Source organism: Gorilla gorilla, chromosome 13 (assembly GCF_029281585.2).
Source record: "Gorilla gorilla gorilla isolate KB3781 chromosome 13, NHGRI_mGorGor1-v2.1_pri, whole genome shotgun sequence".
NCBI classification, from domain to species: Eukaryota; Metazoa; Chordata; class Mammalia; order Primates; family Hominidae; genus Gorilla; species Gorilla gorilla.
Genome location: NC_073237.2, coordinates 120691677 through 120706627, shown reverse-complemented (window position 1 = coordinate 120706627; position 14951 = coordinate 120691677). Strand labels below are relative to the sequence as shown.

Here is a 14951-nt window from a genome sequence, read left to right as displayed (position 1 = left end):
ACTTAACATGTCTTATCTCCTATGGTTAAAGACACTGACTTCCCTCCAAATTCTCTCCTACATCCACTGCCCTCCCCCGAGCCCACCCACACACCCTGCTCAACACTCGCCGCCCCAAGCCACCCAGGAGCCAGGCTGTGGAGAGACAGGGAGGCAGGGAGGACAAATGGCTCGTCCCCCTTTCACCTGCAGGGCCCTTCCCCATCCACTACACACTCGCCACGGCTGCTCCAGCTAGGTCCTCATTCAAAGAGCTCCTCCTGCAACCGATGCCCTGTGGAGTCCTGGAAAGAGCACGCGGCCTGCTTCCCAGCTCTGTCAGGGCCAGACTCACCCACAGACCCTCTTGTCACCCACATCTGCTGAGCCCCGGGAGAAGGGGTCCCACCCTCTTGTCACCTGCATCTGCTGAGCCCTGGGAGAAGGGGTCCCACCCTCTTGTCACCTGCATCTGCTGAGCCCTGGGAGAAGGGGTCCCACCTTCTTGTCACCCACATCTGCTGAGCCCTGGGAGAAGGGGTCCCACCCTCTTGTCACCCGCATCTGCTGAGCCCCAGGAGAAGGGGTCCCAAGCACCAGTTCCACAAGGACCACACCTCCAGCCAGTCTGTTAAAATGAAATATAGCAGGTCACTCACTGGCTTATAAAGAAAGATGCTGCCAGCCTGGCTAACATGGTGAAACCCCATCTCTACCAAAAAATACGAAAATTTGCCGGGTGGGGTGGCGGGCATCTGTAGTCCCAGCTACTTGGGAGGCTAAGGCAGGATAATTGCTTGAACCTGGGAGGTGGAGGTTGCAGTGAGCCAAGATTGCGCCACTGCCCTCCAGCCCGGGCGACAAGAGTGAGACTCTGTCTCAAAAAAACAAAAGAAAGATGCTGTGAAGTTTAAACCCTGCAAACAGATCAGAGTTTTGAACTCATAGTCTCAATCTGTAATGTGGGGAGGGGAAATCTCACCACCAAAAGACCCTGGCCACAAGACCCCCTGGCCATGAGAGCGGCCGCGGGTCCCACGTGGCCCAGCGGTGGGCAGCGTAGCCCTCAAGTTCATGCACAAGGGCTGTGAGGTCAGCCTCAGAGTCGACAGTCCCAAGGGGACAGAGCAATCAGGCTCTGTGGACAACTGTGCAGCACTCGAGGCAGGCCCTGGACACGCTGTCCTGAGCATCACTGCTGTGGACTGTCACCGGCCACAGCAGCTGAGACTGAAGTTCTTTCAGTGCGTCAGCTCCAAGCCAGACCCCACATCTGCTCAAGTCAGCTCCAGGGAAAGCAGAAAAACAATCAGGGTTCCAACTGTAAAACCAAGCCGGGCTTGGTGTCTAACAGCCTGGGGGGGTTTCCAGAGCCCTTTCCTGTCTGTCATTTATCAGGACTGAGGACAATGCAAGACAGGTGGTCCTGTTCCCATCTTATAGATGCGGAGGGGCTCTGCTAGGTGGATGGAATCCCGGAGCCACCCAGCCTTTGGTGGTCTAGGGACAGGGGGGAGCTTGTGTGGCTGCCAACCTGGACACCGGAGAACTTAGGCCTCCCTCCTGCCGGTGGCTACAAGAGCTTCATGGCCAAGAGTGGCTCATGCTCCCCACACCTCTCATCACCTGGGGCCCCAGTGTGGCTGGACAAAATGGGTGGGAGGCTTCCATTTATTCTTATTGTCTCACGTCTGGGCTCACTGAAACTCAGAAATGTTCCTGTCCCTTTGTCCAGGCAGGCCACCAGGTCTGGAAGTGGCCATCCCCTAGCTCCATTTCACAGCTCAGGGGAGAGGTGGTGGTCTTTAGGGAGACCCACATTTCTGGGCATGGAGGGGGTGGCCACCTGTCAGTGGAGAGTGATTCAGGGGCATGAAGCAAGTCTGACTCCTCTCCTGACCCCAGGTGCCCTGCACCGGGCCTGACCCATAATAAACAATGAACAGAATTGCCGGTGTGTTAATGTGGTTACCAGGGCAACGGGGGCAGGGGCAGCTGGGGATCAGATGCCTGGCCTGTGCTCCCTCTGTCTTCCCTTCCCGGACCCTGCCCACTGCTGTCCACCCCCTAACAGCCTCCACCAGCCTGGCCCTGCAGACCAGGCCCCACGTGGGGCTGAGGAGGGTGAAGGACAGGGCCCTGGTGGTACCGATGCCTCAGGCAGACGTGACATTCCTGGGTTCCAACCCTGAGCTGGTAGGGTGAGCCCTGTCCTAACTGGGCATCCCCCATGCATGTCCCACCAAATGCTGCTGAGCCACGGACAGAGACTCACCTCGTACAGCAGACAGCCCAGGGACCAGATGTCGGACTTGAAGTTGTAGCCGTTCTCATGGATCCTCTCCGGTGACATGTAGTAGGGCGTCCCCACTGCAACACAACAAGGTGGGGGCTGCTTATGCTCCATGTAGGGCAGGGGCAGGGCACAGAGGTGAGGTTGGAGGGAGGGCACACGGGAGCTGGGGAGAGACTGTGCCTCGGTCTCTGAGCAGCCCTTCTCCCTCTCTGGGCCTGTGCCTTCCTCTGTCAGATGAGCAGTTGGATCAGATTAGAGGTTCCCATGCTAGCAGGGCACTAAACATCTGGGGTGCCGGGGACTTGAAGCAGATTCCCTGGACCCACTGAGACCAAGAATCAGGCTGGGAGGCTGGGCGCCATGGCTCACGCCTGTAATCCCAACACTCTGGGAGGCCAAGGTGGGTGGACAACAGGGCAAAACCCTGCCTCTACTAAAAATGCAAAAATTAGCTGGGCATAGTGGCAGACACCTATAATCCAAGCTACTCAGGAGGCTGAGGCAGGAGAATCACTTAAACCAGGGAGGCGGAGGCTGCAGAGAGCCAAGATCGCGCCACTGCACTCCAGCCTGGGCAACAGAGTGAGATTTGGGCTCAAAAAAAAAGAATCAGGATGGGGCTGGAGAGCTGGGGGTTGGTGTTTCTGCCAGCTGCCCAGGGGAAGGGGATGCCTTGGCCCGGCTGGGGGAAGCAACTGACCACATGTCCTTTAAGGGGACTGTCTGAATCTGTAAGAGTCAGGATCAGGCTCTGAACAGTGAAAAAAACCATCACTGTGGAGGCTGACCAAGATCTTCCATGTGTCAGCTCATTTCTGTTCCCAAGAGTGCTATGAGGCAGTATCTCTATTTTCCAGATGGAGAAACTGAGGCTCAGATGGGTGAAGAGGTTTGCACGAGAGTGGCAGGAATTAGTTCAAACCCAGACCCTCAGGCTCCAGAAACTGAGCACTTAGCTCTGCCCATGGCCACCCGCCAATTAGCTGGTCCAGACTCGGGTTGGCCGAAATCTCTTAAACAGGATGGAAAAGGCACTAACCAAAAAGGAAACGTGTAAGCCATTAAAACTAGGAACTTCAGTTCATCAAACCACACCAGAGTTAAAAGGCAAGTCACAGACCGGGAGAAAATCATCCCAACACATACACCTGACAATGGACTCTTCACAGAACATATTTCAAAGCTTCTGCAAATCAGTACATAAGAGACAAACTACCCCCTTATTCAAATGAGCAAAAGCCCCAAACAGGCACTTACTTCACAAAAGAGAATATCCCAGTGGCCAAGAAGCACACGAAGTGAGGCTACTTTTCTTACTACTCATCAGGGAAGGGCAAATTAAAACACAATGAATGGCATGGTTGCTCACGCCTGTAAACCCACCACTTTGGGAGGCCGAGGTGTGTGAATTACCTGAGGTCAGGAGTTTGAGACCAGCATGGCCAACATGGTGAAACCCCGTCTCTACTAAAAACACAAAAATTAGCCAGGCATGGTGGTACACACCTGTCATCCCAGCTACTCAGGAGGCTGAGGCAGAAGAAACCTTTGAACTCAGGAGGTGGAGGCTGCAGTGAGCCGAGATCATGCCACTGCACTCCAGCCCAGGTGAGAGAGTGAGTGAGACTCTGTCTCAAAACAAAAAACAAAAACAAAAAAACACAATGAGGTACAATTACACACCCATCTGAATGTTTAAAGACAAAACCAAAGTTAAAGAAAAACAAGGTCGATGATGTGTGGAGCACCTGGAATGTCCATGCTTTGCTGATGAGAAGGTAAAATGGTACAACTACTTTGGAAGACCATCGGCTGGTTTCTACCATGGCCAAACACTGCCAACACTATAACCCAGCAATTCCGCTCCTAGGTAGATGCCCAAATGAGTGCTTCCGTCCATCAAAAGACACAATCAAGAATGTGCAGAGTGGCTTTGTTTGTAACAGCAAAAACTGGAAACAAATGTTGGATCAATTGATAAACTGCGGTCTGTTCACACAGTGGGATACTGTACAGCACTGCAAAAGGACAAACCTCAGTTATACACGACAAAATGAATGCAGCTCATGGACATAATGCTGGGTAAAAGAAACCAGGCACAAAACAGCACATTATTGTATTTCATTTATGTGAAATTCAAGAACAGGAAAAGCTACTCTATAGGAGTGGTGACCAGGAAAGGGCTCCAGGAGCTTCACTGTATGTATATTATATCTCGGTTAAAAAGTGAAAGAGGAAAAAGGTGTTAATGGTGAAGATGGGGCTCTGCTGCCAAGAGGGAAGCCAGAGGGCTTCAGGGCCTGTCCTCAGGGTCCCTCTTCTCCCAGCAGGAAACGCCAACACTGAGGAAATTGTGGAGGGCTGTGCCCTGACCTCCCAGCACCTGTAGGGTTATCTCTGGGCAGCAGGGCACATATTGGATGAGCTGGAACCGTGCAAAGATGGGAGGATTTCCTGAGGCAGTGAGCTCTCCATCACCAGAGGCATGAAAACCTCAGCAGAGGGGCTGATTTAGCAGGTCTGGAGTGGAGCCCAGGAATCTGGTCCTGTAACCTGACATTCTCCTATCAGCCCATTGAGTGGATGGCTATTCTGGAGGCATAGGCCCGGAATTCTTTTTTTTTTTTTTGAGACAGAGTCTTGCTCTGTCGCCCAGGCTGGAGTGCAGTGGCACGATCACCTCTGCCTTCCGGGTTGAAGTGAATCTCATGCCTCAGCCTCCTGAGTAGCTGGGATTACAGGCACGTGCCATCACGCCCAGCTAATTTTTATATTTTTAGTAGAGACGGAGTTTCACCATGTTGGCCAGGCTGGTCTTGAACTCCTGACCTCAGGTGATCCGTCTGCCTCGGCCTCCCAAAGTGCTGGGATTATAGGTGTGAGCCACTGCGCCCAGCCTGGCCTGGATTTTTAAGGTTGCTAAACTGAGAACATTTTCACTGGCCTGGAGACACCATGTCATGTGACAGAGGCTGCTGCTGTCCTAACCAGTCTCTGTGGTGAGCTGGAGTCCCAGCGTGCCAAAGGCTGGCTGAGATGTGGCCTGTGACACGAGGAAGAGGGGATCCAGGACCCTGGGAGGAGAATGGACCATTCAGGGGCTGGACTCAGAAAGCACCGGGCCCAGGCCTCAGGGTTTCACAGGTCAGGAGATTTTAGGAAAAACACAGGTAACTTTTAATTTCATGAAGGAAGCATTTAAAAAACACAAAGCCCCCAACTACCATTTAGTGTCAGTCACTATGATTTTTAAAGAAAAGACAGCTTGGCATGATTGAGAAAACCCATTTCTCAAAACTGAGGACAGTTCTTTACGAAACTGAATAAGTTTAACATTTTGAACTTGATTATATTCTTGTTTTTTCTTTCTTCTTCTTCTTTTTTTTTTTAAGACAGGGTCTCGCTCTGTTGCCCAGGCTGAAGTGCAGTAGCGCGATCTTGGCTCACTGCAACCTCTGCCTCCTGGGTTCAAGTGATTCCCTGCCTCAGCCTCTCTAGTAGCTTGGACCACAGGTGCACACCACCATGCCTGGCTAATTTTTGTATTTTTAGTAAAGATGGGTTTTACCATGTTGGCCAGGCTGGTCTCAAACTCTTGACCTTGGGTATATGCCCGCTTTGGCCTCCCAAATTGCTGGAATTACAGGCATGAGCCACCACGCCCCGCCTAAAATTCTTTGTAGAGAGAGGTTCTCACTATGTTGCCCAGGCTGGTCTCAAACTCCTGGCCTCAAGCGATCCTCCCACATTGGTCTCCTAAAGTGTTTGGATTATAGGCCTGAGCCACTGCATCCAGCCTTGTTTTTCTTATCTTAATGGAGATGGATGAAGAACTACCTCGCAGTTTTTGGAGAGGCTGTAATGGTGTTGGAAATCTCTGCTCTGGGCTGTGAACCCCCAGGGGCAGGACCTTGTTTGTTGCCGCATCCCAGTACCCTGCGCAGGACGGCTCATAGTGGCTGCCTTGTGGGCGTCCGCTCACTGGATGAATGAGTCCGCCTGCCTGTGAGCTATGTGGCGGCGCGTGCCACTGCCCACAATTCTTCCTTGCAGCTGAACACACTGCTTATTTAACTGATGGCTGCCCGGAGCTCAACTGTCTGAAATGTGATTATTGCTTTATCAGGATACCAAGCTCCTTTTCATGGCAATAATCCCCAAACAAGTGCAGCAGCCCTCACTTAAAGCCCTGCTTATGAGAAAGGTGTCATCGTCTATGCATACTTGATGAGCGAAGCCAGGGGCTAACCGCTACTCAGCAGAAAGGGCTGTCAGTCAACATATGAATCCGTGTGGGGTTCTTTTGGGACAGCAAATCGCAACTTCCAGTAGCAACACCTTGTATATTTTGGTCACGAGGGAGCAAAAGTAAAGGAACAGCCCAGTGTGAAATGGATGGCTTGTCGTAGCCAACCATGGGATGAAACACACAGTTCTCGGTGAACAGTGGGAACCTCAGGACAAATGTAAGTGGATTCCAGCACCTGGGTGCTATGGATGGATGTGCCTACAGGTTGGACAATGATGTAGGGCTGATGGGGTGCACACAGAAATGGCAGGGGACAGATGCAGGGAGGGAGTCCTGTCCCCAGTGAGAGACACCACTGTGCACTGTCAGGCTAACACTGAACCCTTCAGACCCCTGGCCAAGCCCCTTCCTGTCTGACCCTACAGGCTCTTCCCACCCTCAGTCTCCTCTGCTCACTGTGGATCTGCCTGGGTCTCTACAGGAGGGATGCTGTGGGGAGAGGTCACCTACACTGGCGCCGGGGTGTGGCCTGGCACTGCCTTGGCCAGGACCATCGGAAAGCAAGGGCTTGGAGTGCCTGGCCCTCAGCCCGGGTCCTCCCACAGCGGCCACTCCAGCCCCAGCCCCAGCCCGCTTTTCCACTCGCCTCTGTGCCTTTGCACGTGCTGTTCCCTTTGCCACCTTGCGGGCTCCTTTAAGGTCCCCTCCCCTGGCCAGGGAGAGCCGGCTGCTCAGCAGGACCCAAACGTTAGGTTTGTCCCTTTGTTCTGTCACCACCTCCTCCCTCTGCTGGAGCTCCAAGGCAGGCCGACAGATCCCTGTCTCAGCCTGGCTTTATATTGAAAGCCTGGGCACGTGGGCAGAGAGAGGTTGGGGGCACCAGTTCTCCGTCCCCTCCTCTCTTCACCTCATTCCTCTGCCACCTCACTGCTCTCTCTGCTTACCCCATTTCCACTGGTGTACGGAGAAAAGGCAAACATCCAAATGCAATTTGGAGCTTTCTTCTAAGATGCTAGTGTTGCAAATTGCCATCCATTCATCATCCACCCAACTGTCCAACCATCCATAATTGTCTATCGTCCATCCATCCATCCATCCAACCCCCATTCATTCATCCATCAGTCTGTCCATCACCCATCCAACCAGCCAGCCACCTGCCCACCTCCAACTAAGATTAACTGAGCCTTGACCCTGCTGGGACCTTGCAGGAGTGGGCCCATCAGGAGGCAGGGAGTTAGTTGCCTGTCCCAGGAAGTATTCAGAAACAGCCAGTAGACCGTGTCTATCAAGAATGGACTTGGGCTGGGCACGGTGGCTCACGCCTGTAATCCCAGCACTTTGGGAGGCCAAGGCGGGTGGATCACGAGGTCAGGAGATCGAGACCATCCTGGCTAACATGGTGAAACCCCATCTCTACTAAAAATTAAAAAAATCAGCCGGGTGTGGTGGCATGCGCCTGTAGTCCCAGCTACTTGGGAGGGCGAGACAGGAGAATCTCTTGAACCCGGGAGGTGGAGGTTGTAGTGAGCCGAGATCGCACCACTGCACTCCAGCTTGGGCAACAGAGCGAAACTCAGTCTCAAAAAAAAAAAAAAAAAAAAGGACTGAACTGATCCACGCTGCAGCTGAATTGCCTGGAGAGGCTGGTTAGAAATCTGGATCTCCAGTCCAACTCCAGACCTGGGGGCCACAATCTCCAGGGGTGGAACCTGGACCCTGTATCTCTTACAAGAGATGTTACTGTTAGTTCCCGTCTAAAAGGAGCTGCCAAAAGGCCTCACTCACCCACCTCACTCTTTCAGACGCTCGGTGAGCATCTGTGCAATGGAAAGGTAAAGAAAGTGAAGGAATTAGTGAAGCCTTAACTGAGAGAGGCTTGGCCTATCCTGAGCCAGGCAGCACAGGGTCCTCAGGTCCCTGCCTCCCAGCAGGTTCCCCAACCCCCTGACCCAGGGGAGGGGCTGCTCCCCCTTCTATCTTAAAGTCAGGGTGCTGTGTCTCACTGGGGGCAGGGTGTCCTGGACTGCAGCTAGGGCTGTGTGAAGCTACAGGAGCAGATACAGCACCTCTTCCTGTGATGGCAACTTGTCTGGGAATAAGTCACGTAAAGCTTGGTGTCTATGCTGACAACAGCCACTCAGACACTACAGAGCACAATGCCCAACTCGCATGAGTTCTGAAGATAAAACAAGAGATTTCAAAGAAACCCCCAGCTTGCAGCGGGCCACTGGAGGATGCATCCCCAGATGCCAGGGGAGCTGGGATTCTGAGGAGTCGGGGAAGCTGGCAGGAGGAGGGGCCTCCACAGACAGCGGGGGTCCTGCCCAGGACGACCTGTGTGTGCAGCGCAGCCCGGGCCTTATCCCGGCCCATCTCCCGGCGATGCCGAGACACAGAGGCAGAGCCCTGTGCAGCCTGGGTTTCCATGCCCCTCCCTGAGACTCCCATCGCCCCCTCCTCTTGGTGGGGGACGGAGCTGTGTGTATGAAAGAAGAGCCTGACAAACCCTGACCTTCCCGGAATCTTTACCTAGAACTCCCGATTTCAAACCCAGCAGATATCAGAGGAGAGTGCGGGATCTGAAAGACGGAGGCTGATTAAAGGGGCCCCGCTTCCCCAAGACGCGCCGGTTCTGTCAAAACAAACTTTGCCGTGTTCTGAAATGCTCTCGGTGTTTGAAACATGTTCATTAGCTACGAAAAAGGCAGATTTCACAGGAAGGGGAGGCTGGTGTCTGCAAGCTGCCCCTCTTCCCCAGATGGTGGATTGGAAAGCAGCTGGAGAAATGCGGTCTCCTTGCTGACATCCGTCCAGCTGGCGGGACATTGGGCTGGGCGGCTGTGCCTTGGCACTGAATCCTCCATGGGACAGACAGGGGCAGGTGGGGCCAGCAGTGACATGGAGCTGGAGCTGGCTGGGCTGCACCTGCTTCCTCCACTCCCTGGCTGAGAACAGAAACTCTCCCTCAGCCTCGGTCTCCGCATCAGGAAAACAGAGGGTCCCCCCCTGACCTCTGCAGACTTGGTTTCCCTCTCTGGAAAATGAGAAGCAATTGTTGGAGTGTTTGGTTCATGGTGAAGACTAAATGGATTCTCCTACCAGGCTGTATCTTCCACAAAGGCAGGGGCCAAGCTAGCCTTCCCGGGGAACAGCCCAGGCCCAGCACAGATCCTTGTTGAATGGATGAACGAATGAATGAACCAAAGAGCTGGAGTTTACATCCCAGGTCCAGATTGACTCCTCACTTGCTGGCCCCTTAAGGCCCTTCCCTCTCCTTCCCTCCCCTCTTGGCATCAGCTCATCTCTTCCTAACAGTCTGTGCCCCTGAAAATGCCAGGAACGTGGCAGACCTGTGACTGCCACCCAGGGGTTAGTGCTCAGAACCTCGGCTGAAACTCAGGCCTGAGATCCATCTGCTGAGGCAGGGATTCTGGGCCCGAGGGACTGACAGGATCATTCCCAGGCATCCTGCACTGTTGGGATGGGATGCAGGGTGGGGCTGGGGCAGGAGGTGGCCTGGGATGCATCTGCATGGCCCTCCGCACCTGCACTGACAGGTGTCCCCAGGGATGCCTGGCCACGAAGGTTGTCCATCCACTCAGCAAATGTTCCACAAGGGCCCCCGTGCCAGGCCTGGGCACAGACGCAGCACAGCATGGTGTGATCCCCGGCAAGGCAGCGCTGACACACACCATGAGAGGAGACTCTGTTCTTCCCTGTGGGGCCCAGGATGAGCTCCAGATCCTCCACCAACACCTGCTGCTGGCGAGGTCAGGTGGGCTTTTCCTCAGGGATGGAGCGCTCAGAGCCCTAGGTGTTCCTCACACCTGAGGTCTCGCTGGGGATCCTCTCTTGACCCCTTCCCTGGGCACCCACAACCCAAACCCTCCCTGGGCCATGCTGCAGGCTGATGCCTCGAGAAGGGCTCTTCAACTTGAGCTGATTTCCCGTGGGGCTCTGGTATCTGGCTGCTGGGTGACCACAGGGATGTGGTCTCTCTTACTTCCCTGGGCCTCAGTTTCCTAATCTGTAAAATGGGATAATAATAAGCCTTGTGATGATTTACAAAAAAGCAAACTGAGCAAATTTTTTTTTTTTTGAGACAGAGTCGCTTGCCCAGGCTGAAGTGCAATGGCACCATCTCAGCTCACTGCAACCTTCGCCTGCCGGGTTCAAGCAATTCTCCTGCCTCAGCCTCCCAAGCAGCTGGGATTACAGGCGTGCACCACCACGCCTGGCTAATTTTTTTGCTATTTTTAGTAGAGACGAGGTTTCACCATATTGGCCAGGCTGGTCTCAAACTCCTGACCTCAAGTGATCTGCCTGCCTCGGCTTCCCAAAGTGCTGAGATCACAGGCGAGAGCCACCACGCCTGGCCAACGAAAAAGCAAAATGTTTTTTGAACTCTTTTTTCTCCACCTTTAACTCATCTTTTCAGTGAATTCAGTGGCTACAGAGTAACGAAGTGAGGGCGGCTCTGGGAGGGGCGGAGCCACCCTGGGCTCCCTGGGGCTCTGTATAGAATCACAGAGCCCCACGCCTGCCCTGCCTGCCCACAGTGGGCCCCAACAGGCAGTCCCACCTGTCCCCTCACCATGCCACCTGGTATGGACTGTGTCTGTCCCCTCGAAAGCTGCATAATCGCATATCCCCAGCACACAGCCCAGGGCCAGGCAGTTTGCTCAAGGAAGAAGGAAGGGGTTTGCGCCTCAGGGTCAGGCTAAGCCCTGGGAGACCCAGCGGGGCCCTGACCTCGAGTACCTGATGGGGTCACCCCCAACTAGACTTGCTCCCCCAGCCCCCAAGAGGCAGCACGGGCCCTGCATGGGCCTGGGTGTGACCAGCCGCCCTTCCTGCCCTGTCACCCGTGGCTGCCTGTCACCGAGACTGTCCTGTCACTACAGTCGAGGAGCCAGGCCTGCCCGCCCGCTCTCCCAGCCCCGTGATTTGTCTTGCAGCTGCTGCCGTTGCTCGGAGCGAGACACTTGCTTGTAGCTTGTGAGCTGTGTATAGGCAAATCTTTCATTTTTCCTGCATTACGCCGGCGTGTACTGTCACTTAATTTTTATGTATGCAATCCTTCCTGACAAATATGATCTGCTGCCTGGTAATTCGTCTGACGCTCATTCTGTTCCGCGCTCTAATTACGGCTCCTATTTCTGACACCGAGGCAGCCACTCTGCCACCGCTGGGTACCGCACCTGTCAGCCCGACCATGGCACTGACTAATGCCCTTTCATGCCAGCCTCGTGTTAGCAAATACAGAGGCAGGGAGGGGGCCCAGGGAGGGGGGAAGTGGGAGGAGACCAGATTTGCATAAGCCCAGCTCTTGGGTCAGCAGCCTTAGGAGATGAGGTGGTTGCTGGGGCAACGCGGCTGCCACCACAGCATCCCCACATAGTAGGTGTACATGAGATGCGGCAGATGCATAATTCATCCCCACGCACAGGGCGTGAAGTGTCCCTGGCCCCTGTGCCCCTCCTGAGTCACGATGCAATGGTAATTAGTTCAATCTCTTGCCCAACCAAACGTGTGTGCGAGACTTAGCTGTTTGCAGAACCTCTTGGTGGAAGGGGTCTTTCCCCTGGGTCTTGGAGATACAGGTCCTGGGCTTTAGCTTGGCACTGTCACCATCCTAGAACCTGGTGGGTGCAGGCCCTTGGTTCTGGGAGCTTGTCCTGCTGGCAGGGACTTGCTCAGCTCCGTGCAGGCCTCAGCTCATTGGGCATCTCTCCTGGATGCCGGGCACAGAGCCCGGAGTGGGGACAGGCCCCAGGAGGGCTCCTTCCGCCCATCATGTGGCCTGGTCGGCGCTCGGAGGGCTTGGGAAGAGCCCGGCTTATGAGGGCGGCCTTCTCCCAAGTTCCAATTCCTTCTCATTAATATAATAAGTGCACCAGTCCAAGTCAATAAAATCATACTGTCGGATGAGACGCATCTCTGCCCATTCCTAATGATGCGATCCTAACCCGCTCTGACGGAGCGCCGCAGTCTTTTTTCTGCAGTGGGACAGAGAAAGGCTCGGTGCTGACTGACAGGGGACAGGAGGCAGCGGTTCTAACTCTTCTCTTTGACAGCTTCCCTTGAATTTCCTGGTCTTTTCGAAGCCCTTCAACCACACAGGTAAACAGTCCCAAACTGACCGAAACACTTGGTTTTTCACAAGGGAAATAAATGTTTGAGGGGACAAAGAAAGACGAGGCTTCCTTCCAGCAACGGAGAGTCAGTGGCCCGGGTCCCCAAAGGGGGACTCCAACAGTATCTGCCGAGGCCCCCGGCCCTTGTTTCCTGGAAGCAGCGTGGGTTCTGGAAGGAGAGGCCTGCTGCCATGTGACCTCGGAAAAACCTCTCGAGCGCCTGGATTTCTGATTCTTCCTCTGCTAAAGGGAAGGATGGCTGGATGCTTGGGGCTGTCAGGGGCATGAGTGGAGCGTCCCGTACTCCCTGGGGGGTGGGTCCTGACACATCTTCCCTTTGGAGCTAAAGGAAGAGCTCCTGAGGCCTGGCCAGGTGGGGACGAGAGTTTCAAAACAACCCCCTCCCCGCCACCCCCGCTGGCTCCACCAGCTGCTGGGAGTCGCTGGTCTCTAGGCTTGTACATTTCTCCTAAGTGTGTGTGACGCGCTGAGAGTCTCTCTGGAACCTGTACGAACGGTGACACTTTCCACAGGACACTGTGACTTCCAGAAAGTGCCTCCGCCCAGACAATGCTGCTGTCTGTCACACCCTGCTTGCCGCAGGCACTCGGGGGTCTGGGGATAGGAGACGTCCTGGCTTGAGCCATGGAGTGGGGTGGAAATGAGCTGGAATGGGGCGGTGTTCAAGGAGGCGGCGGGCAGCTCCTGGGGCCCAGCTCCCTCCTGGGGAAGCGGATGCTGGTGGGCGCAGCACACAGGGGGTGGGCCTGGGGGCACCTTCCACTGCAAACACACCTCAAAGAGCCAGGAAATAGCCCTGAGAAAGCAGGGGCCCTCACCCACTCCGTGGGCCTCTGGGAAATGTTCCCACGGATGGGCGTGGTGAAACCCAGACAGCCTTGTGGTAACGCACAGGAGACCCTGCTCCTGTGTTCCACTGGTGGGGAAGCGGGGGCTTTCTTGGTTCCTGTGTTCTCACTAAATGAAAAATCCCCCATCGTACAGCATTCCAAGTTTCACATTTGGTTACATACCCAGTGTGTGGATACTGAAGCTTGCCATTGCTTCACCTGTCCCCAAAACACATCTGACCAAGTCTCTTCCCGAGTCCAGCCCTTCAGCACCCCCCGACCCATAGGGTGGTGTCCAGCCCACTGAGCTCAGAGTTCAAGGCCCTGCCCGCTTTTCATGCCGCTCCTGCAAGGACCCTGGTCTGTGGCGAAGCCAAGCTCAGCCGCACACCGAGGCTCACCCACTCTTTCCTGGAACGCTGCTCCCTCCCCTTCCCTGTCCCAACAGCATCTGGTCTCCCTTTATGGTCCAGCTACAATGTCACCTCCTCCCTGGCAGGCACCTGGTCCCCACAGCCTCAAAACCGCCAGTTTAAAAGCCAAAAACTAGGAACAGTGCAAATGTCCACTCCCTAGGAGGGATAGACCAAGGGTGCTGCCCGTGAACGGGACACTCACAGCAGTGGGAAGATGACCGCCCTGTGCCACAGACACGCCCCCTGCTCCAAGCAACCGGCTCAGTCAGCTTCTCCCGCAAGGGCTGGGAGGTGATCAGAGGGTGTGGGAAGCCCCAGCTGGGCTCCTCTGGCCACAGCTGACTCCCTTCTGGGTCACTATTCTAAACAGATGAGAAAACTCTGGGGCTTACAAAAGGCATCTTCCTGCACTAACTGACCAAACACACGTGGGGAGAATGTTTGCGTCTCCCTGCATGGTCACCAGGACCGCTGGGGGCTGCTGGGGCACAGACAGGTCCCCCTTACCTAGGGAGTGGGCTGCGGTGGTCTCAGAGCTGAAGAAGCGGCCCAGACCAAGGTCACCGAGCTTCACGACGCCCGTGGCTGTGATGAACACGTTGGCAGGCTTGATGTCTGCAGGGCGAGGAGAAGGAGATTGGTGTGGGGTAGGGGGCTTGGGGTAGGTGGGGCAGGACGAGAGGAAGGGGGAGGAAGGTGAGGCCTAGCCCAGGTCCTGCTCCCTCAGGGCAAGGCCCTGCCCTGGCTCTGGCTGTGGGACCTCGGGAAATTGACCATTTCTGAGCCTCAGTTTCTTCATATGAAAAATGGGTCTCCCTCCACCAACTTGACAGAGCTGCTGTGAGGGTTAAGACAACAGGGGTTTCTGTGCTCCTGTTTCCTGCTGTAGAGCTGTATCCTCCATGCCTAGAACAGTGCCTGGCACACAGGAGGCCCTCAGGGAAAATCTGCGTAATGAATGAACGAAGTGCTCAGTGGAGCACCCAGTGCCGTACCCCCCGCTGAGGGCGGGGCCTCCAATAC

General features: G+C 55.0%; 1 protein-coding gene across 7 annotated transcripts in view; it reads right to left on the bottom strand.

The window, feature by feature from the left end:
- Positions 1-14951, bottom strand: part of NEK6 (NIMA related kinase 6) — a 95823-nt gene that overhangs the window by 10639 nt on the left and 70233 nt on the right. For all 7 annotated transcript variants that reach the window (XM_063697019.1, XM_004048584.4, XM_004048585.4 and 4 more), the window contains exons 7-8: positions 14436-14543; positions 2255-2349 (exon numbers count right to left, since the gene is read on the bottom strand). In XM_063697019.1, the coding sequence (XP_063553089.1) occupies positions 2255-2349; positions 14436-14543 (203 nt within the window). The remainder of the gene's footprint in view (positions 1-2254; positions 2350-14435; positions 14544-14951) is intronic.